This window comes from Nicotiana tomentosiformis, chromosome 12 (assembly GCF_000390325.3).
Source record: "Nicotiana tomentosiformis chromosome 12, ASM39032v3, whole genome shotgun sequence".
Lineage (NCBI taxonomy): Eukaryota > Viridiplantae > Streptophyta > Magnoliopsida > Solanales > Solanaceae > Nicotiana > Nicotiana tomentosiformis.
In genome coordinates this window covers 31,108,675-31,128,701 of record NC_090823.1, presented here as the reverse complement: position 1 = coordinate 31,128,701, position 20,027 = coordinate 31,108,675, and the positions used below count along the sequence as shown (strand labels likewise).

The 20,027-nt window shown below is 38.3% G+C and overlaps 1 protein-coding gene across 2 annotated transcripts; it reads right to left on the bottom strand.

The window, feature by feature from the left end:
* Positions 1 to 26: 26 nt before the first annotated feature.
* Positions 27 to 17,856, bottom strand: LOC104109134 (cyclin-dependent kinase E-1). 2 transcript variants are annotated; one of them, XM_070192320.1, is made up of 16 exons: positions 17,525 to 17,856; positions 17,321 to 17,431; positions 17,137 to 17,240; positions 17,018 to 17,060; positions 16,802 to 16,900; positions 8,517 to 8,586; positions 8,330 to 8,424; positions 8,168 to 8,201; positions 8,006 to 8,090; positions 7,812 to 7,889; positions 2,588 to 2,635; positions 1,816 to 1,848; positions 1,445 to 1,553; positions 927 to 1,145; positions 736 to 844; positions 27 to 423 (listed from the first exon to the last, which is right to left on the bottom strand). In XM_070192320.1, exons 1-15 carry the CDS (start codon positions 17,747 to 17,749, stop codon positions 776 to 778), a joined length of 1,422 nt encoding a protein of 473 aa, XP_070048421.1. In that variant the 5' UTR covers positions 17,750 to 17,856; the 3' UTR covers positions 27 to 423; positions 736 to 775. The 2 variants fall into 2 exon arrangements, with proteins under 2 accessions (XP_070048421.1, XP_070048422.1); XM_070192321.1 differs by having other exon boundaries at positions 27 to 419; positions 17,525 to 17,853.
* Between the last annotated feature and the right edge of the window lie 2,171 nt (positions 17,857 to 20,027).

Sequence of the window (20,027 nt, the reverse complement as noted above, 5' to 3'; positions counted from 1 at the left end):
CAATTGTAAACTGGACCCTAAAGCTGTAAATGTGAAAATTCATGTTCTTACGTAAACACGCTATACACTATTCATATTTTACCCAACACTATCTGCTACATATGATTCAGGTTAGAAGAAGACAATAAAATGACTTGCCTGATACATTGATAATTGGTTGTTGTACACATATACATATATACAAATGTATAGATGGGTTATGCATGCAGTTCATATAGATTAAGTAGCGGCCATGGCAGAGCAGACCAACACTGATGTCGTTAGTGAAAGCTGATATGGAGCAATATCTGATCCATAAGAGAGTCCCATCCGCAACCTGACATAACAATTGTGCCAATTGACTCTCTTCTGCTTCATAAATGTGGGAAAACTTGCCCATCCATGGTCAGACTGAAGAAACATAATCTTCCTGAACCCATCTGCCTAAATATGAAACAAGAGAAAGGTTACAACACAGCCCTTTAATCAAAATGCAGGGCCATCTTTACTTCTTTTTCTTTTGAACTAAACATGACATGAAACTCAAAAGAATGAAAGGTCTTCAAAAGAATCCCAAAATTAAAACCTTACGGAGGCAGCTACTCCCACTTGCCTGCTAGTTTTGCAACGAAGAGGAGAGGTTCACTAAAACAGGCAGGCGGAAAAATTATCTACTCCTTTTTCAAAAATGATAAACACCAACTTTCTACTTTTTGTGGGGAAAGAAAAACAAAGACAAACTAAAACGGAACATACCAGAGTTGTGTACGTGTATGATTGTCGCTGAAAAAGACTTTCAGAAACGTCTAGATTTCTGTTGTGGAGGGTATCCAGGCATTCCCATTCCTGGATCTTTCCTTCTCATCTGATTGACATATAAAAAGCATCAATCAATTTAGGGATAGGAACTACCGAAAGTATAACAGTACCAGGCTGACTAGAGCAACCTGCTGCTGATGTGCCTGGGCAGCAACACCACGCTGCATGGGCATGTTTCCCGGGTTCATTCCAGCACCCATGCCAGCTTGAGAAGCAAGATTATAAGCAGACATGGCCTGAGGTTGCATCCTTTGCATGTTGACCATTGGCATCGGTCGGGGCACAGTTCTATTTGGCATTACATGGGGACCTTGCATGCCACCAGATGCTGCATTTCCTGATGATACCTGCTCCAACAAATAGTAATATGAGCAAGATGCAACTGACCAATATGGCCCCATCCTAGTCCTATAGTATGAAAATGTGACATAGTTTCAATTGATTAGCTTTCTCTAGTTTTTTTTTAATTATTATTTTATTTTATTAGCTTTCTCTAGTTACTCCTATACAAGCAGTCTTTTTTATTGAAATTTCATATATTAGGAAATTAGAACTATATCAGTATCAGTAGTAAATAAACACCAAAGAAATAAACCAGCATTCATGGAGATATGAACCCAGTCGACATAGAGATTTTTGTACTCACAGGCTGAGAAGGTTGAAGACTAATTGTTCCTTCAAAGTCTGTAGTCGTGTCCACAGGTCGAGTTGGATAGTTCACAATTTTTTCTCCAGGCTGTGGTGGTACAAGTGCACTGTCACAATTAAGCAGTTTTGAGGGTTAATGGAAGTTACTAGATTAATAAAGGTAGTCTCCCCAGAATGAAGGAAATATAAAGCATCAACAAGTGCTACAGCTCCACAGCATGTCTAAATGGATATAAAAAGGTAAAACTTGTAACTCTCAAATTTCATTAAAAGTATTTGGGTGTTCTAGCATGGTTTAATTATACCAGCTTAGTGAAACTTTTCTAAATCAATTGTTTGACCAAGAGACTATGGAAGGCAAGCACTTACTTGCGGCCAGGTAGAGGTTCCATCCGAAAGTACCTATAAACCAGAAAAAATAAAAAAGCTTTAACAATAATACAAGGCAAGCACCCACCCAATATCATAACAATTCAGAAGAAAGCCGAGGCCTTCACTTCCCTACTTTAGGTGTCAGCTTGACATTCAACATTTTTTATGAACTAGCGTTGATCATATAGGTAATAGAAAAACGAATGCTAAATAATAGGTTTCCTCTATTTCATGTCAAGAAATTTCCAAAACCATGATAAGTGTTTCGGCATAAAAAGGAATAACCCCACATAACTTCACTAGACCAAACACTATATCAACTTTACTACTTCAAGGAAAAAAGCTACTGGCAAGAAGCCTCGCCTGGCTGGAAGATCAGCTGAAAAACGTCTATAACATGGTAAACGAAATTGAATAGGTACAGTATGCGGACCAATAACGCTCAATAATTGTTTAGTAAAAGAAAGCCCACTGCTTAAGGGATGGAAATAGGAGGACATCGAAATGGTCAGCTCTGTTATTTTGGACGGGACAACAAAATACAAAAGAGTAGTTAACTGTCTAATAATTTTGATCAGGGACATATTCAATCAATTAGTGAATACTTGAGAACCATTTTACAAACTTATTTTGCGATGAAATATGCCATCATATTTGAAACCATTTGTAAGCGAATAATGCTCCAGAGAGAGAGAGAGAGAGAGAGAGAGAGAGAGAGAGAGAGAGAGTGTGTGTGTGAGAGAGAGAGAGAGAGATGAAGAGTCCATACTCATGCTCGAGAGCTTGCGTTGCTGTTATCCTTTTGCGAGGATCATATCTGCAAATTAGATGACGTCAAAATATAACAATGATCTCAATTAATAGAAGCTTCTGAAACATAAGTAACATGTCAATAAAAACTGCAAAAGTAACACTGGGGCATAAAATCAAATGCTTGCATTATAATTTAGTAAGGATTTTTTAAAAAGAAAAGTAAGGTACATCTATTGTGTATAGCACCAAGAAAGTGCTCTAAGACCGAAAGAATTCACAAATACAAGAGCTTCCTTATTTAGCTATGTAGGATATTGACATACTCAATGCTATGGCCTATATCATTTACAATTAGATTTTTACACCAAATATATAAAAGGAATAGGCATGCACATTTCACTGAGATAAAGAACCTACATTTCCTTCAAAACATCGTTTGTTTCTTTTTAAGAAAGAACAAGTATAGTAAAGTTGCGGTGAGATTAGATGAAATTGGCGGTGCCTACATACAAACAATTCAAATTTTAGGCTCGGGTTCCAGAAGAATGGTATGATAGGAAAAAATGTTCACACAAAAGCAAAATAGGATGGTTGAAATGGAGAAGTGCTACCAGAGTGTTATAGGATAAGAGGACACTTACCAATATAAAGGCAAGTTCTATAAAATGGTTGTAAGACCAGCAATATTTTATGAGAGTGAATGCTGGGCCCTACGGTCCAACATATCAATATGATGAGTATTTCACGAATGCAAATTTTATGATGGATGTGCGATCATACAGGATGACAAGATTACAAATGATCATATCCAGCTAAAAGTGCAAGTAGCACATACAGAAAAACTGCGAAAAGTTGGCTTGATGGTTTGTCATGTCCTGTGTCAATCTCCAAAAGCACTTATGCATAGGTATGAAACAATGGTGATTAAGGTGTTAAAAAGTGTCGAGGTAGACCTAAAATCGCATGGAAGAAAGTTATTGGAAAGACCTACAATCTTTTAAAATCCATGCACACTTTGGTGAAATAGGACAAGATAGAAGAAAAAATATCCATTTAGGTAAAATACCAGGCTATGATCAAAATTTAGTTCGCGAGGAGGTTTTTAGGTCTTATTAGAGATATATTCTTTTTGATCAAATAAAGTGAAATTTCATTAAGATCACATCCAGTAGACATTGAAATTATAAACTTCGTAAGGAGCTTACAAAGTAAAAAAAAACTGAACAACATTATTTACAATGTGATGTTTGTTCCAACAAAGAATGTTAGTGAGACATCTATATTTCAAAGTATGGATAGGAGAATAGCTCCCTTCAAAACATCAGTATGTTATTATTTTTCAACAACAAACACCAAAAAATGTTGGAACATCCTGCTAAATCTTCCAGATAGGCCTCTTTACATTCCATTGCACCTGTTAAGATTATGTAACATTTTGTATGATTTGGTGGGTAGATACAAATTAATGTTAAGATTCGAGTATGACTTTGTATGAATTGGTTAATAAGAATTAAAGTGGTTAAGGACAACTTTAATTGAATTATAACATTACAAATTATGATGATGCTCAAAGAACAAATCAAGCAATCAATTCCTTCTTTAAATCTTCTTTCATTTTCTACTATTTTAACATGGTATCAGAGCCTCTACGATTTTTGTAGAGACTCAAGTAGCCTTCTTTGGTGACTATCCTGGCAGCTTTTTCTGCTGTTTATTCCATCACTTTTTTTGACATCTAATATTCTGAGACTTTTCCACTAGCCACTATACCGGTGACCGTTTCAGGCGGCTGTGCACGTCTTCCTGCTCTATCTTCTCTATCAAAATCCTTTGAACTCTTGGCTTACATAAATCCTAAGTCTTCAATATATCTTCTCTCTTTCATTTCTTTATTTTGAGTTGAAGTGGTGCAATTTCTTCTAAACTTTTCATTCATCTCTATTCGTTCTAATTTATTCTCAAGCAAGAATTTTCTTGTTCCTCTTAAAAATGAATGAATCATATTGTCTTTGTTTCCTTCCTTTGTAAAAGTGCAAGCCAGTAGTAATGGCATTCCTCACTCTACTTCTTTGAATGGAGTTGTGATAATTCTCTACAGTACAAAACAACTAGACAACAGTCGTTTTAATCCCCACTACTTGCACAAGTTAATCACGTAATCCATTTGCTTATGTCACACAGTTTTCACCTTAAGACACACGTAATCGCATTTCTGGTAATAAGAATCATTTGTATACACTTAATTCCCCTCTGACCTTTTCCTTTGTCACATTAGTTAATGGATCAAAAACTATGATTAAAGGAATAGGTAAGGCTTATCCTCCTCCTTCATTGCTTTTAATGTTAATTCATTTTACCCCAAAACATCCATATAAATATCCATTAGTAAATTGACCAAGAACCTAAGTTGTTTTGTAACCTTCTTGGCTAACTCTATTTTTGTGCGGGACCGAAGAATAGGATAGACAATTGGAATAGAACATGAGCCACAAAACTTATCACTTATCTAAGCCCAAAAACACATGGTGCTTTTACTTTGAGTGCTTCTTCTCATCTTCTTCATAATCACTCGAGACATCCAAGTATTTTTAAATTATAGAAGATGGTGTTGAGTCTTTCTAAGTAGGCGGTAGGACATAGATTTGGTTGAAACTTGAAAAAATTAGTTTTTTAAGTTGTGTTGAAAAATAATTTTTGAAAGTTGAAGTTTCTGTTTGGACATGCATTTTGCTTGAAAACAAGTTGACGTTTTGTGAGTGGAAGAAAAGATTTCACCCAAAGTGGCCCAAACCAATTTTTGGAACTTGAAAATTTTTCAAAATATTTTCTAAATCCATGAACAAACAATGTTTTCAAAATTCTTTTTGAAAACAAAAAGTGAAAAAAAAATCTATGTTCAAACAGGAGCACTTGTCTTCCTTAGAATGTGAGTTATGTCAGCTAGGTAAACATAGAGATGCCTTTTTCCCAAAGAGGGTCAAAACGGGGTTACAACTATGTTTGAAATTATTCACTCAGACATTTGGGGTGCCTTTAAGTACATCATTGCTTTAATCGATGAGCATTCTCGTTGCATTTGGTTATTTCTAATGAAGAATAAATTTGAATTGTTTTGTATCTCCGAAATAAAATTATGTTGAAATTCATACTCAATTTGGTGTATCTGTCAAGGAACTAGTCGGCGATAATGAAGGGAATATTTCTCAACACCTTTCTCCACTTTTATGTCTTTCTCTAAGGCATTCTTCATTTATGATCTTGTCTGCATACTCCTAACAAGATGGAATAGCTAAAGGGAAGAATATGCATTTAAATGAAACAACTTGAAATCAATTATTGATGCTCATGTCCCTATTCGTTTTTCAGGGTGAATTGTCATAACTGCTTGCTATTTAATTAGTCGTATGCCTTCAGATATTTTGAAGCACAAGAAACTTTACTCTATCAAGAGACCTCTTCCTCCCTGTGTGTTTATTTTAACATGCTTTATTCAAGATCTAACTCCTTGAAAAGATAAACATCAACCCAAGGTTACCAATCCTAGGAATAGTCTCGTCTTCAAAAAGGTTACCAATCCTATGATCCTATTACAAACAAATTAAGTCCTTTGTATTAGCAAATGTAACATTTTTCATGATATCCTCGCACTTCTCATCAAATTCAGAAAATCAATAAGCCATGTCATAATTTTTCCAATCGAACTCTTCTGCCTCTAGCTCTCCCTAGTTCAGCTCCACTTCAGGTTTACTCTAGACGGTCTCGATCAAACCATTTGCCTGCTGATTCTATTGATGATACAAGTACCCAAAGTCCACCTAGTGACTCATTACCTACTCCAACGCCATCCCCTGCTTCGGTAGGATACTCTATATGATGAACTTGGTCTCCCAATTGCTCTTGTAAAAGGTACTAGTACTACTCGCAATCATTATCATGTTTTAAATTTCTTAAAGTATCACCAATTATCACCCTCATATCATGCCTTTGAAACAAATTTCTCCACCGTCAAAATACACAAGATTGTAGCTAAGCAATGGCTCGTCTGGGCTGGCTTCAAGTGATGATTGAGAAAATGACGGTTCTTCATGATAATGATAATTTGAAGATCATTTTTTTAAAATAGGGTAAGATAACAATTGAATGTCGTGGGTTGTTTATTGTAAATGTAGGTGCTGATGGGGAAAGGTTACCCGTCAAAATTCTAAAAGCTAGATTGGTGATCAAGGGGCTGTATATGAGTGATGTTCTGCCCGAGGGGCTGTTTATGATTTTATCACTGAATTGCATCGCATTGGCATGCACACATGACATACAGGCATAGAGATGTATTTTTCCACATGCTGTACAACATCACATCATTCATGATTTCTCACACATTTTTACAGATGGGCATAGTGATGCATTTGTTTTACACGGGTTATCCGGAAGGAAAATGAAATATCTTATTTATTATTGAAAAAATTTTGGGAGAAATTATTGTTTTCAAACTATTCATATTTTTGGCAACTTCGGCAAACGATTTGGGTTTTCACTGATGTATTTGAAAGGAAGAACTATCATTTTTTTTTTAAATCATGATTTGGATGAGCATTTTATCTCTGAGTTATTTCTGGTATTATTTGCTTTATGTTATTATGGATTGTTGTGGACTATTGATTATGGACCCGACCTTGGTGGAAGCTCGTCACTACTTTCAACCTACGGCTAGGTTTGTTACTTACTCAGTACATGGGGTCGGTTGTACTGATACTACACTTCTGCACATTGCGTGCAGATGTTGGCTGTTGTTGTTGTTGTGCTCGATGGTTGCGGGACTTGAAAATGTACTTGCGTTCCTGTTGTAGCTGCCTCTTGTTCAGGGTAGCCTTAGAGTTATAAAAGCTTTGTTTATGTATTATTCAAACAGACTATGTATTTATTTCATTTCCGCTTTGTATACTCTTTTCTTAGAAGTTCATGATTTGTACTACCAGTTCTTGGGATTGTACACGATTAAGACCTTTATTCACTTAAATTGCTTTAATAATTATTATTGAAATTGGATAGTTGGTAATTGGCTTACCTAACGGGTTGGGTTAGGTGCCATCACGACTAGTTGGATTTTGGGTCGTGACAACATGCCATCTCTGACAAGGATTAAAACCCCAGAAATTTAGCATGCATACCATCATCTGGCAGGTATATTGGATTTGAAAGCATTACAAACTAAATGCTGCATTAACTAAGAAATGGGCACATACTCAAGCATCTTAGAAAGGAGGTCATATGCAGGACTTTTGGGAGGCAGGTGCAAAACACTATAAAGTGCAGGATTGTCACTGCAAGGGAAACAATAAAACTTTTAGATGATAAATCCAATTGCAAGGCAAGGACGGCAAGACAATTCACTGCTAAAAGAAATCCTTAATACTAAAAGCAGTATGAATGAACCTACTACTTATGTCCTTGAATACGCTGCACGTCAGATTGCCAATGTGGAAGGTTTACCAGCGTTGGCCACTTTTCTGGTGTGGGATGACCTGACAACCATATGACTTAAGTGCAGTGTTCAAACAAGTAAAAGGAACAAAGAGAAGATTCAAAAACTAATCCTCACCGAGAACCTTAAATATCTTGTCAAGTTGGTCAAGCTGCATTACGAGCATTGTTCATTAGATGATTAAAATAAAAAGTTACACGGCAAAAAGATCAATGATATGCTATTGAACCCCCAAAAGGAAAAGCATAAACGCAATGTTGAGAGTACAAAATATTTAACCTGGAACGGGTTTGGTGTTCCTTTCACTTCTTGCCCTTGAAATAGTGGCTTTAGAGTAAGAAGCTCGGCAAATATACAGCCAACAGCCCACATATCTACATAAACATATTTTTCTTGGTTGAAAAGGAAAAAACGTTTACTTATTTAGAGTGACAATTATTGAAGCTCAAAAGACAAAGGGTCATACCAACTGCACTTGTGTAGTGTTTTGCCCCAAGAAGTAACTCTGGTGCACGATACCAGATGGTCACTACAACCTGTCAGTACTCAACGTACAAAATTTCAAAGTTACTACAAAGCAGTGATATCCGACAAAGAAAGTCAAATGTGCATCTAAAGAGAAAGAAAAGAATAAGGAATCATCGTTTTGTATTTAACTTCCACTCCTGCAGCTCAATCAGAAAATCAATTCTTATCAAAATGTAGGACTGGTAAGTATGTCAGGAGCAAAAGAATTAACATGGCCAAAGTTGTGACAAATTCTTCTAGTTTGTTAGTATATCTGGTACATAGCTATCACGTCCGTTGTTTTTTTTTTTAAAACTGCTACTGGAAATTGTTGCTCCCTGATTGTTACTATTTGATGCTACTTTTTCTCCCTTTTACAGAAAATTGTTGCTCCCTGATTGTTATTATTTGATGCTACTTTTTCTCCCATTTTTCCTTATTGTTTTTTGTCTCCCTCTTCTTTCTTTCTTGCCCCTCTTTCTTCTTCTTCTTCTTCCCTTTTCTTTCTTGCCACCTTTTCTTGAGCTGAGGGTCTATCGGAAACAGCCTCTCTACCTATCCAGGTAGGGGTAAGGTCTGCGCACACACTACCTCCCCAGACCCCACCTGTGGGATTATATTGGGTTTGTTGTTGTTGTTGTAAAGTTGTGACAAACAGAAATAATGTGATGCTGGTCATATGTATCTTTGTCATTCTCAAACTCTTCAAATATTCTTAGTTTTAACCCGGCCCATGTTATTTAGTAATCCATCTCATCATCTTCATTTACACAAAGTGGGTTCAACAGATCAGTCATACAGACTATGTTAAACCAGTGTTTTAAAAGGCATGGGCGTAAGGCGAAGCGTTTTACATATGCCTCAGCGAGGCGTAAACCCCGAGGCACGAGGCGTAAGCCCCATAGGTATTTAATTTTTAATATTTTATAAAATAATATAATTACAATAAAGGTAAAATTACATAAAAATTGAAGAAAATTATAAATATGTGAAATCTATAATATATATATATATATATATATATATATATATATATATATATATATATATATGTGCTCCATCCTCACAAAAAACTAGTCAAAACAATCTATTATACGCTACTTACAAGCACGAGTAACTTGAGTCTAAAAGAATAAAATTTTCTACATAGAGGAACAAAAAGGATGACTAAACTGCAATTTGAACTTTGAACTTGCTGCTACGAAGGAGAATGGAATTTTCTTTGTATTTGTAAAAAAAAAATTGAATATTCGTTGCTTTTGGGAGATATTAGCAGACTAGCGGACAAGATAAAGAATTGGAAAAGACCATGCTGACTTTTGAGAATTTGGGTATTATATGAAGGGCTTATTCAACAAATTTTGTTTTAATTTGAAAAAGTCTCTGGGCTTACGCCTCACTAAAACAACGCGCCTCAAACGCCCGGGCGTGCGCCCTGAATTGCTGGGCATACGCCTCTTGAGACTTTCGCGCCGCACCATCGCCTCGGGGCGTTTTTGGTGCGCCTCGCCCCAGGGCTCGCTCCGAAAACGCCTTTTAAAACAGTGTTAAACTACATACGAAAATTCATATATATTAAACACACAATATGTGTGGCAGTGTAGAAGAAATAGATGCCAAGGGATGAGGGGTGAGGGCCTGTCTTTGTTTTTTGTGAGTTTTACCCAATAGAGGCCATTACTCTAGATAAATGGGTGTTGTTCGTGAAGAACTATATTTTTCTTCAGTCCTCTACTTTGTCGTATAAGACTTAACAGGGTTTGCCTACAACATCACTAAAGTATTACTTAATAAAAAAACCAATAAATTATTACTTAATCAAAAAAATAAGAGAATATATTTTAAACAATCACATTTTAAAAGTCATAAGTTGGTAATACCCAACTTTTAGCTTTTGGCTTATTTTTGCACTTTTCATGCTTAAAAGTAAGTGTTTTTAAGCACTTTTTATCATTGTCAAACACCACAAAAACTAAAAAAGTGCTTAAAAGCCAATAAGCACTTAAAATAAGCAATCCAAACACCCCCTTAATCTTGGTTCTCTCAAAGTTGAACGGCTTAAGCAATTTTTCATAATGGAACTTATCAGTTTCGTTTTGGGACCAACTTGTTTTGGTTTCAAAAATTACAGCAGGATTGTACAACAAAATTTGGTTGTTGGGTTTATAAAAGCCTAGAAAACCAAAAAACAAGTCAAACCAATTTCATTTTGGTTGTTCTTCAACTGCTGGGTAGTTTCTCAATTTTCTTAAGTTACTCCTTGGCCATTTTTTTAGGGGGTTTAGAGGGGGGGGGGGGGGGACGAAATTCCATCTTTTTCAAAAATATATTTAGTACTATCAAAAGAAGATTAGTTAGGTTTAATCATTTTCTAACATTAATGTATTGGGGTTTTAGTGATAATTTTCAGATCAATATAAACACTCAATATGTTTAGTGTGCCCAATCAAATGCCATCACATAAATTGGGACAGAGCGAGTAACTTTTTTTGTCTCTGCTTAGATTTGAACCATGGTCTCACATGGTCCATTCCAGCCCAATTGACCGCCTAGACCACAGCTTTTAGGGGGGGGGGGGGGGGACGAAATTCCATCTTTTTCAAAAATATATTTAGTACTATCAAAAGAAGATTAGTTAGGTTTAATCATTTTCTAACATTAATGTATTGGGCCTTTAGTGATAATTTTCAGATCAATATAAACACTCAATATGTTTAGTGTGCCCAATCAAATACCATCACATAAATTGGGACAGAGCGAGTAACTTTTATTGTCTCTGCTTAGATTTGAACCATGGTCTCACATGGTCCATTCCAGCCCAATTGACCGCCTAGACCACACCTTTTGAAGAGAAAGATAAGAGGAGACGAGGAAACAAGGGAAGCTTGAAGCTTTTCGGACTTTATCTACAGCAATTGATATGGAATAGCTTTTGTTGGATAACAATGGTATTCAGCCAAGGGCACACCTCGACGTATTCACTAAGTGCTACCTCCCGCCAGAACAGGTGCCGCATAACTCTTTACCTCCCACCAACACAGTTTTTCCATCAAGGCTTATACAGATGGAAAAAAAATCATCTAATCCACGGTCCCAATTTATGCGACACTCTTTCCTTTTTAGTCAGATCAACACATTTAGTCAACTTTGACAGCCTATTCGAGAAGAACTTCTGTTTGTTTTTCCGACAATCTCACTCTTTCGCCGGTGAACTTTACTGGTAAGTATCCCTCTTTCTCCGGTGAAATTGACCAGCACATAAACCCCAATTCTTCTTTCTGATGATTCTAGACGGTTTTATCCAAATTATATTATATATTTTGTTGTAATTTCTTGTGTAGATGCTCCTTTTTGCTTAACGAGGCTTCCTATTCCGATTTGGCATAGTTTGTGAGTCTTACTAGTTAATTTGCATTTTATGTGGTTCAAAGTTCTCACGGTCTGCATTTAGTTATGCTTAAACTAGTTTTCTGAGCTTCTCTCCTAAAAAGGTGAAAGAAACAAAGAAACTAGGCCACTTTTTTCTATTGATTCGTTTGGAAAATATACCAATACGAGAACGATACAAAAAGTAGAGACATCTATACAAAAATTGAACAACTGTTAGCAATTTAAAAAAAAGTTTGCTGCTTTAATATTTTTTTTCATCAGCCTTTTCAGATCTACAATAACGTTTTTCACTCTAGCTTCAATCACGTTTTTCCCTAATTTGAACCCCTTTTCACTTTTCCCTTATCTCCAAATGCTTTAACTGGTTCCGGCGACCTCCGTTTCGTGAAATCACTGGTAGCTTAAAGTTGAGCTCTCTACGTTAATTTTTTTTTTTTGTGTGTGTGTGTGTGTGAGAATTAGAGGGCGGACCATCTTCTTCTTCCCCTCTCTCTCTTTCCCTTTCTCTCTTCCCCCTCCCTTATGTGTGTGGGTGCGTCTGTTTCTTTGGACGGGTGCAGCTTCTTCCCGGCGAGGACAGACTATTTCCGGGTGTGTTCAGATTGCCGGCAAGTTTCATAAATTCCGGCGACTTCCGAACAACTTTCAGGCGGGACACAGCAGAACTTACCAGTGCTCTTGAGCAGATCCGACACGCTTCAGGAAAACTTGCTCCAGGTTCTTTCGTTCTATATCTGGTACTCGTGGTATCGGTATTTTTATTGTATTTTTTCTGCTCGCGGGAGTTGGTACCTCCCGTTTTCCAGTTTCCCTTTGTTGTGTGAGTTAAATTGCTGACATCTTACCTCATACTAGTTTATTTACCGTATTAGTGTGCCTGTTGTTGCAACTTGTATTCTTCTGATTTGGTTTGTTGCCTTGTGTGATAGTGATTCCCCTTACTCTGCCATAGGTAGAGTGGTTGTGGTCTGGAATGGTCGAGTGAGGTCATGTCCTCGGGGGGAACGGGGGGTGGGGCGGAAGGTAGGGCAGGGTTTAAGGGGTGGGGCGGGAGACAAGGGAGGTAAAAGGAACAAGGGTGTCTGTAGGTTGAGAATTGGGTCATGGAACGTAAGTACATTGACGGGTAAATCTATAGAGTTGGTGAAGATCCTCCAGAAGAGGAGGGTCAATATAGCGTGTGTCCAGGAGACAAGGTGGGTAGGGTCGAGGGCGAGGGACGTGGACTGGTATAAACTTTGGTACTCAGGAGTCCAGAAAGGTAAGAATGGAGTGGGCATCTTGGTGGATAGGGAACTTAGAGAGTCTGTGGTTGAGGTTAGACGAGTGAATGATAGATTGATGACTATTAAATTGGTGGTTGGAGAGTGCACCCTAAACATCGTTAGCGCCTATGCGCCGCATGTGGGCCTAGATGAGAAGGTTAAACGTAGCTTCTGGGAAGGGTTAGATGAAATTGTGCGTCAGGTTCCGCCTGCTGAGAAGCTATTCATAGGAGGGATTTCAATGGGCATATTGGGTCGACCGCAGGTGGTTATGGCGAGGTGCATGGAGGCTTTGGTTTTGGGGAGAGGAACGGAGGAGGTACATCGTTGTTGGACTTCGCTAAGGCTTTTGGGTTGATGATTGCGAACTCTAACTTTCAGAAGAGGAAGGGGCATTTGGTTACTTTTCAAAATGCGATGGCGAAGACCCAGATTGACTATCTCCTCCTCAGGAGGTGTGACATAGGGTTGTGCAAGGATTGCAAGGTGATTCCGGGTGAGATACTCGCGACGCAGCATAGGCTCTTGGTGATGGACGTCGGTATTATGTTAATGAGGAGGAAAAGGTCTACTCGAGGAAGACCGAGAATCAGGTGGGGAGCCTTAACTAAGGATAAAGCCCAAACGTTGGAGGGGCGGTTGTCGGCTATGGGAGCTTGGAGGAGCAGTGGTGACGCGAGCATTATGTGGTCAACGACAGCTGACTGTATAAGGGAGGCTGCGAGAGAGGTGTTAGGGGTCTCGACGGGCGTCTCTGGTGGGCACAAAGGAGACTGGTGGTGGAATGAAGTGGTCCAAGGTAAAGTGGAAGCAAAGAAGGCGGCGTACCTGAAGTTAGTGGGGAGCATAGGTGAGGAGGAGAGGCGAGTGTGCATGGATAGGTATAAGGCACCTAGGAAGGAGGCTAAGCTGGCGGTCACAGAGGCTAAGACTGCGGCTTATGGTCGTATGTACGAGGAATTGGGGGAAAAAGATAGGGAGAAGAAGTTATTCCGGCTGGCCAAGTTGAGAGAGAGAAAGGCTCGGGATTTGGACCAAGTGAGATGCATCAAGGACGAAGATGGTAGAGTATTAATGGAAGATGCCCAGATTAAGAGGAGATGGCAGACTTACTTTCATAAACTTCTGAATGAAGAAGGGGATCGGGATATTGTGCTAGGCGAATTGGAGCATTCCAAGAGTCACCATGACTTTGGGTACTGCAGGCGTATCGAGGTTGAGGAGGTCGTGGGAGCTATGCGTAAGATGAGTAGGGACAGAGCGACCGGGCCAGATGAGATTTCGGTGGAATTTTGGAAGTGTGTGGGGAGAGCAGGTTTGGAGTGGTTGACTAGGTTGTTTAATATTATTTTTAAGGGGAAAAGGATGCCGGATGAGTGGAGGTGGAGTACGGTAGTTCCATTGTATAAGAACAAAGGTGATATCCAGAGTTGTAACAATTATAGGGGTATCAAATTACTGAGTCACACCATGAAAGTGTGGGAGAGGGTGGTTGAAGCGAGGGTGAGGATGACAGTGTCTATATCCGACAACCAGTTTGGGTTCATATCGGGTCGTTCGACTACAGAAGCTATACACCTTGTTAGAAGGTTGGTGGAACTATACAGAGAGAGGAAGAAGAATCTGCACATGGTGTTTATTGACCTAGAGAAATCGTATGACAAGGTTCCTAGAGAAATTCTCTGGAGATGCCTGTAGGCAAAAGGTGTGTCGGTTCCCTACATTATGGCGATTAAGGACATGTATGATGGGGCTAAAACTCGGGTTAGTACAGTAGGAGGCGAATCTGAGCATTTTCCGGTTGTAATGGGGTTACACCAAGGTTCTGTGCTCAGTCCGTTCTTATTCGCCCTGGTGATGGACGCATTAACACACCATATTCAAGAGGATGTGCCATGGTGCATGCTATTCGCCGATGACATAGTTCTGATTGATGAGTCGCGAGCTGGTGTTAACGAGAGGCTGGAGGTTTGGAGACAGGCTCTTGAGTCTAAGGGTTTCAAGCTGAGCAGGACGAAGACAGAATACCTGGAGTGTAAGTTCAGCGCTGAGCCAGGGGAAGTGGGAGTGGATGTGAGGCTTGATTCGCAGGTCATCCCGAGTAGAGGCAGCTTCAAGTACCTTGGTTCGGTTATCCAGGGGGAAGGGGAGATGGACGAGGATGTCACAGACGGTATTGGGGTAGGATGGATGAAGTGGAGGTTAGCATCTGGAGTCCTGTGTGTCAAGAAAGTACCACTGATACTCAAAGGTAAGTTTTATAAAGCGGTGGTTAGACCGGCCATGATGTATGGGGCTGAGTGTTGGCCCGTTAAGAACTCGCATATCCAGAAGATGAAAGTAGTAGAAATGAGAATGTTGCGGTGGATGTGCGGGCACACTAGGATAGATAAGATTAGGAATGATGATATTCGGGAGAAGGTGCATGTGGCTCCCATTGATGACAAGATGCGAGAAGCGAGGCTTAGATAGTTCGGACATGTTCAGAGGAGAAGCCCAGATGCTCCGGTACGGAGGTGTGAGCAGCTGGTTACGGAGGGCACGAGAAGAGGTAGAGGGTGGCCTAAGAAGTATTGGGGAGAGGTGATCAGGCAGGATATGGCGAGTCTCCAGATTTTCGAGGACATGACAGGAAGATGTGGAGGTCGAGTATTAGGGTTGTAGGTTAAGAGGTAGTTGAGTCGTGCCTTACTTCGTAACATGGTGGGACTAGCCATGTAGGGTTTTTGTCTAAGATAACTAGTGGGAATGTTGCGGCTTACTATTTCGTTTTCAGTGCAGGTCATATTTACTAGCTATCGCTTTTGCTTTACATCTTTCTTCTAGATTTCATGGTGTTCCTATTTTTCTTATGACTGTTGTGGTGATACTAATATTTACTAATATTGTCTCCCTTTACTTTGCATCTTTCTTCTGGATTTCATGGTGTTCCTATTTATCCTACGATTGTTGTTGTGATACTAATATTGTCTCCCTTTTTGCTCTTCTGTCTTTTTTTTTTTTTTTGAGCCGAGGGTCTTTCGGAAACAGCCCCTCTACTCCTTCGAGGTAGGGGTAAGGTCTGCGTACACACTACCCTCCCCAAACCCCATTAGTGGGATTTTACTGGGTTGTTGTTGTTGTTGTTGTTTCCTTTTTAGTCAATCAAAAAAATAATGACACTTTTCTATATTTAGTAACAATTCAACTTTAAAAGATCCATTTTACCCTTAATGTGTTGATTTATAGCCACTAATATTTCTATGGCTTGTTTTAGACCACAAGTTCCAAAAGTATTTCTTCATTCTAAAAGTTTGGGCGCAATCAAACACCATCACATAAAATGGGATTGAGGGAATAATTATTTTTTTTGTTTCTGCTTAGATTTGAACCCTTGTCTCCCATGGTCCATTCCAGCTCAATTGACCGCCTAGACCACACCTTTTGATATCACTTGATAGAGAATAGCTTAAGCTTTTTATATATAATTTGTGTAACTACTCTACACTGGGGTAAGGGGAAGCAGAAGCACCGCACATAGTTGCAATTACAAGCTAAACCAAAAAGGAGAGATGGAGAAGCTATAGTTGCAATAACAAGTGTGTCTCACCCCATTCTTAGCTAATGGTTCCAATGGAGCCTGATAAATTCTTGCAAGGCCGAAATCAGCGATTTTAATAACTCCATGTTCCTCTCCGTCACCCATTACCTGTAAGGAGAAGTAAAGGATACAAGTATAGGAATGTTTTAATTATAAGAATGTTATTTACAAAAAAAAAATGTAAAAGAAGAGATGTAAGGATGGACAGACAGGCCAGAATCATACCAAGATATTTGATGGCTTTAGGTCTCGGTGTATAATCCAATTACTACAAAGGAAGTGGAATATTATTAAAGCCAAAGAATATAGTTCTAAAAAAAGGAGAGCTAATAAATATGGCTTGCCTGTGAAGATAATTGAGGCCATTAAGCAGTTGCCATAAAAGGGACTTGACTGTGTACTGATTGATTGCCTGATTGACCTTGTCTCTATGATGTCTAATAATTTCCTATTAAGATGCCCAATATTGTTTCAGGAACACTAATTATATAGGAAAATTAAATGTATAGGAGACGAGACGAGACTCACATAGAGGTCATGCTCGGCATAGTCAAAAGCGAGATAAAGGGACATATCAGCTTGATTGATATGAACATTGACAAGCTTTACAACATTCTCATGGGTAATCTCCCGAAGCAACTGCATCAATCAAAGAATATCTCCATTGTTAAAACTAAATAAATACTTACATTTCTCTGCTAGAAGAACTTAGTAATTAATATTAATTTTGACCATGATTTCGCGAATGGCGGTGGGAGAAACGCCGTCGCCGTCTTTAGATTGCTTGAACTTCTTGATAGCAATAGATTTGGAGCGGTTAGCTTTGATCTTAGCCAAGAAAACCAAACCGTAAGTACCTTCCCCAATTTTTCCGATTAAATCGTAGTGTTGCAGCCACTCTGGCCGATTGCTGCTATTGGAATTGCCGCCTCTGCTGCTTGTATTGCCATCTCCCATGCCGATCTCTCCCAATATCTATCTCTTTGTTTGTTAAGAGCTGAGATTATGAGTTTTCCTTCCCCAGACAGTCAAAAGGGAGGGTTTAGCCACAGTGCCTGGTAATGTTGTCATGTTTAGTTCTTTTTGCTCTTTTCCTTCACTAACGACATCTGGGCCAAGAGATACAAAGCCCAAATATTTGGTCTTGGCCCAATCTAGAGTATTCTGGGCCTACAGATACCTAACCCAATCTTGCTATATATTAGTTTGGGGGATCTTTCCATAAATTGCATTTACGTTTTTTAGCTGGTATACATAAATTATACACTAAGTATATATGATTATATACATATTATACATAAATTATATATGTGCAATCTATTTTTAATTTAAGTGGCTAAAAATGGCTTGCCATTTAGATTAGTTCTTCTATTAATTTACACGTTCGTAGTCCAACTCAAATCTTTTGGGATAGTGGCGGCCCAACAAGTTTGGCACAATGAATGGTATATGAATTTCTTGACTCCATGTTTGGACACTAATGATGGAAAGAGGAAAGGGAAGTTATAAAAAAAAAAAATCCTTCCTCCTGTTTGAATTGTTTCTACTTTTAAAAAAAAATATTGTTTCTACTTTTTCACAGTTGGACACCACAAATTAGACCCATTATATTGGTAACAAATTACAAATAGATTTCATTTATATGCATTAATAATAGTACACTTTTTTCGAACATTGTCAAGTTCTTTAGAGACCAGCTGCAAGTGTTGTTAGAAGTAAGCATGAGTGATAACTTAAAAAATTTGGTACATACAACCTACGGCGGATCCACGTATAGAAGAGTGGATGTTGAAGCATCCATTAGATGCTTATGAATCCATATAGTTATATTGATTATTTAATACTGTATGATATAAGTTCTTTAAGCACTTATAATATTGGATAGACTTCGGGTGCATTGGCTTAAGAGGATTGACATATGGGTGCTTAAACAGCTTCAAATACAATAGCTAGTAATAATCTTTTCATTTAGAACTTTTTAGAATCAGAGCTTCTGCGATCTTGGGAGAGAATCAAGTAACTTCCGCTGTTGGCGGGTGGCGCTAGCCAATATATGTCGCCCGTCTGCCATTGAGTATTTTGAAAAACGCCAGGCCAGTGATATATGCATAAAAAAGATCATGTTGAGAAGGACGGAATAAAATTCAAGTTCAAGGAGACGCTAGCAAATATGGCACAAGAAGATCAAAGGTCCTCTCTAAGAGTTTGAGATAGGTGGATTAACAATAAAATTGCAATATTGCAAGTTTAAATAGGTGCAAGCAATTTTACACAAGAGTGGGAAACTCTTCTCTAAAAGTTTAAGAGATGTTAAAAAAATTTGGAAGTTGATTACAAGTGAATCAACAATTAGGAGCTGGTGACAGATGCATCAGCAATTGGATGTTGGTGACAAAGTAAATCAACGGTAGTTGAAGACAGGTGCTTCAACAAAATTAAGTGTTGGTGACAAAGTGCATCAACGGGTTTCAATAAATTTGGTTGTTGATGATAAAGTGCATCAACGAGAGTAAATTAAGTGTTGGTGATAAAGTGCATCAACAGGAGTTGGAGACAAATGCTTCAACAAAATTGGTTGTTGGTGGCAAAGTACATTAACGAGGGTTGGAGACATGTGCTTCAACAAAAGTAGAAGATTGGAGAGAAGTGCTCCAACACACAATATACAACTTTGAATTACGGGAGAATGTTGGAAAACTAATTCAAAGTTGTAGTATGAAACCTTAATTGTTTAGGATTTGATATTTGCTAGTTTATTTATTTCATGTCTAAATAGAATGTGTAGTTAGAATTAATATAGAAATAGGCTTTCTTGTTTCTAGTTGAAATAGGTATCGTGATATTATAAATAGGGATATTAATAGCTTATTTTATGTGTGGAGATCTGTGGAGAAAATAAAGACTTGTAGAGATCTTTTAGAGATTTCTAATAAAATATTATTCCTTCAATTACGTATATAAGGCCCTAGCCACATAAACGCAAGACAAATAATGGCAAGAAATAGAGAATAAAAGCTGCAAATATTTTGTTGATGATAATGGATAAGCTTCTACTCGACCTAAACTTGAAGGCATACAAGTAAACAATAAAACTCAATAGAATGTACTCGATTGAAATTCGACGGTCCCTAGATGTTAAAGAGGATTTAATAGAAGACCATGGGTGCAATAGTTGAGTCGAGAACCCATTTGTGATTCTTTTGGACAAGTATGATGGAAATATGTGTTTAAAAAA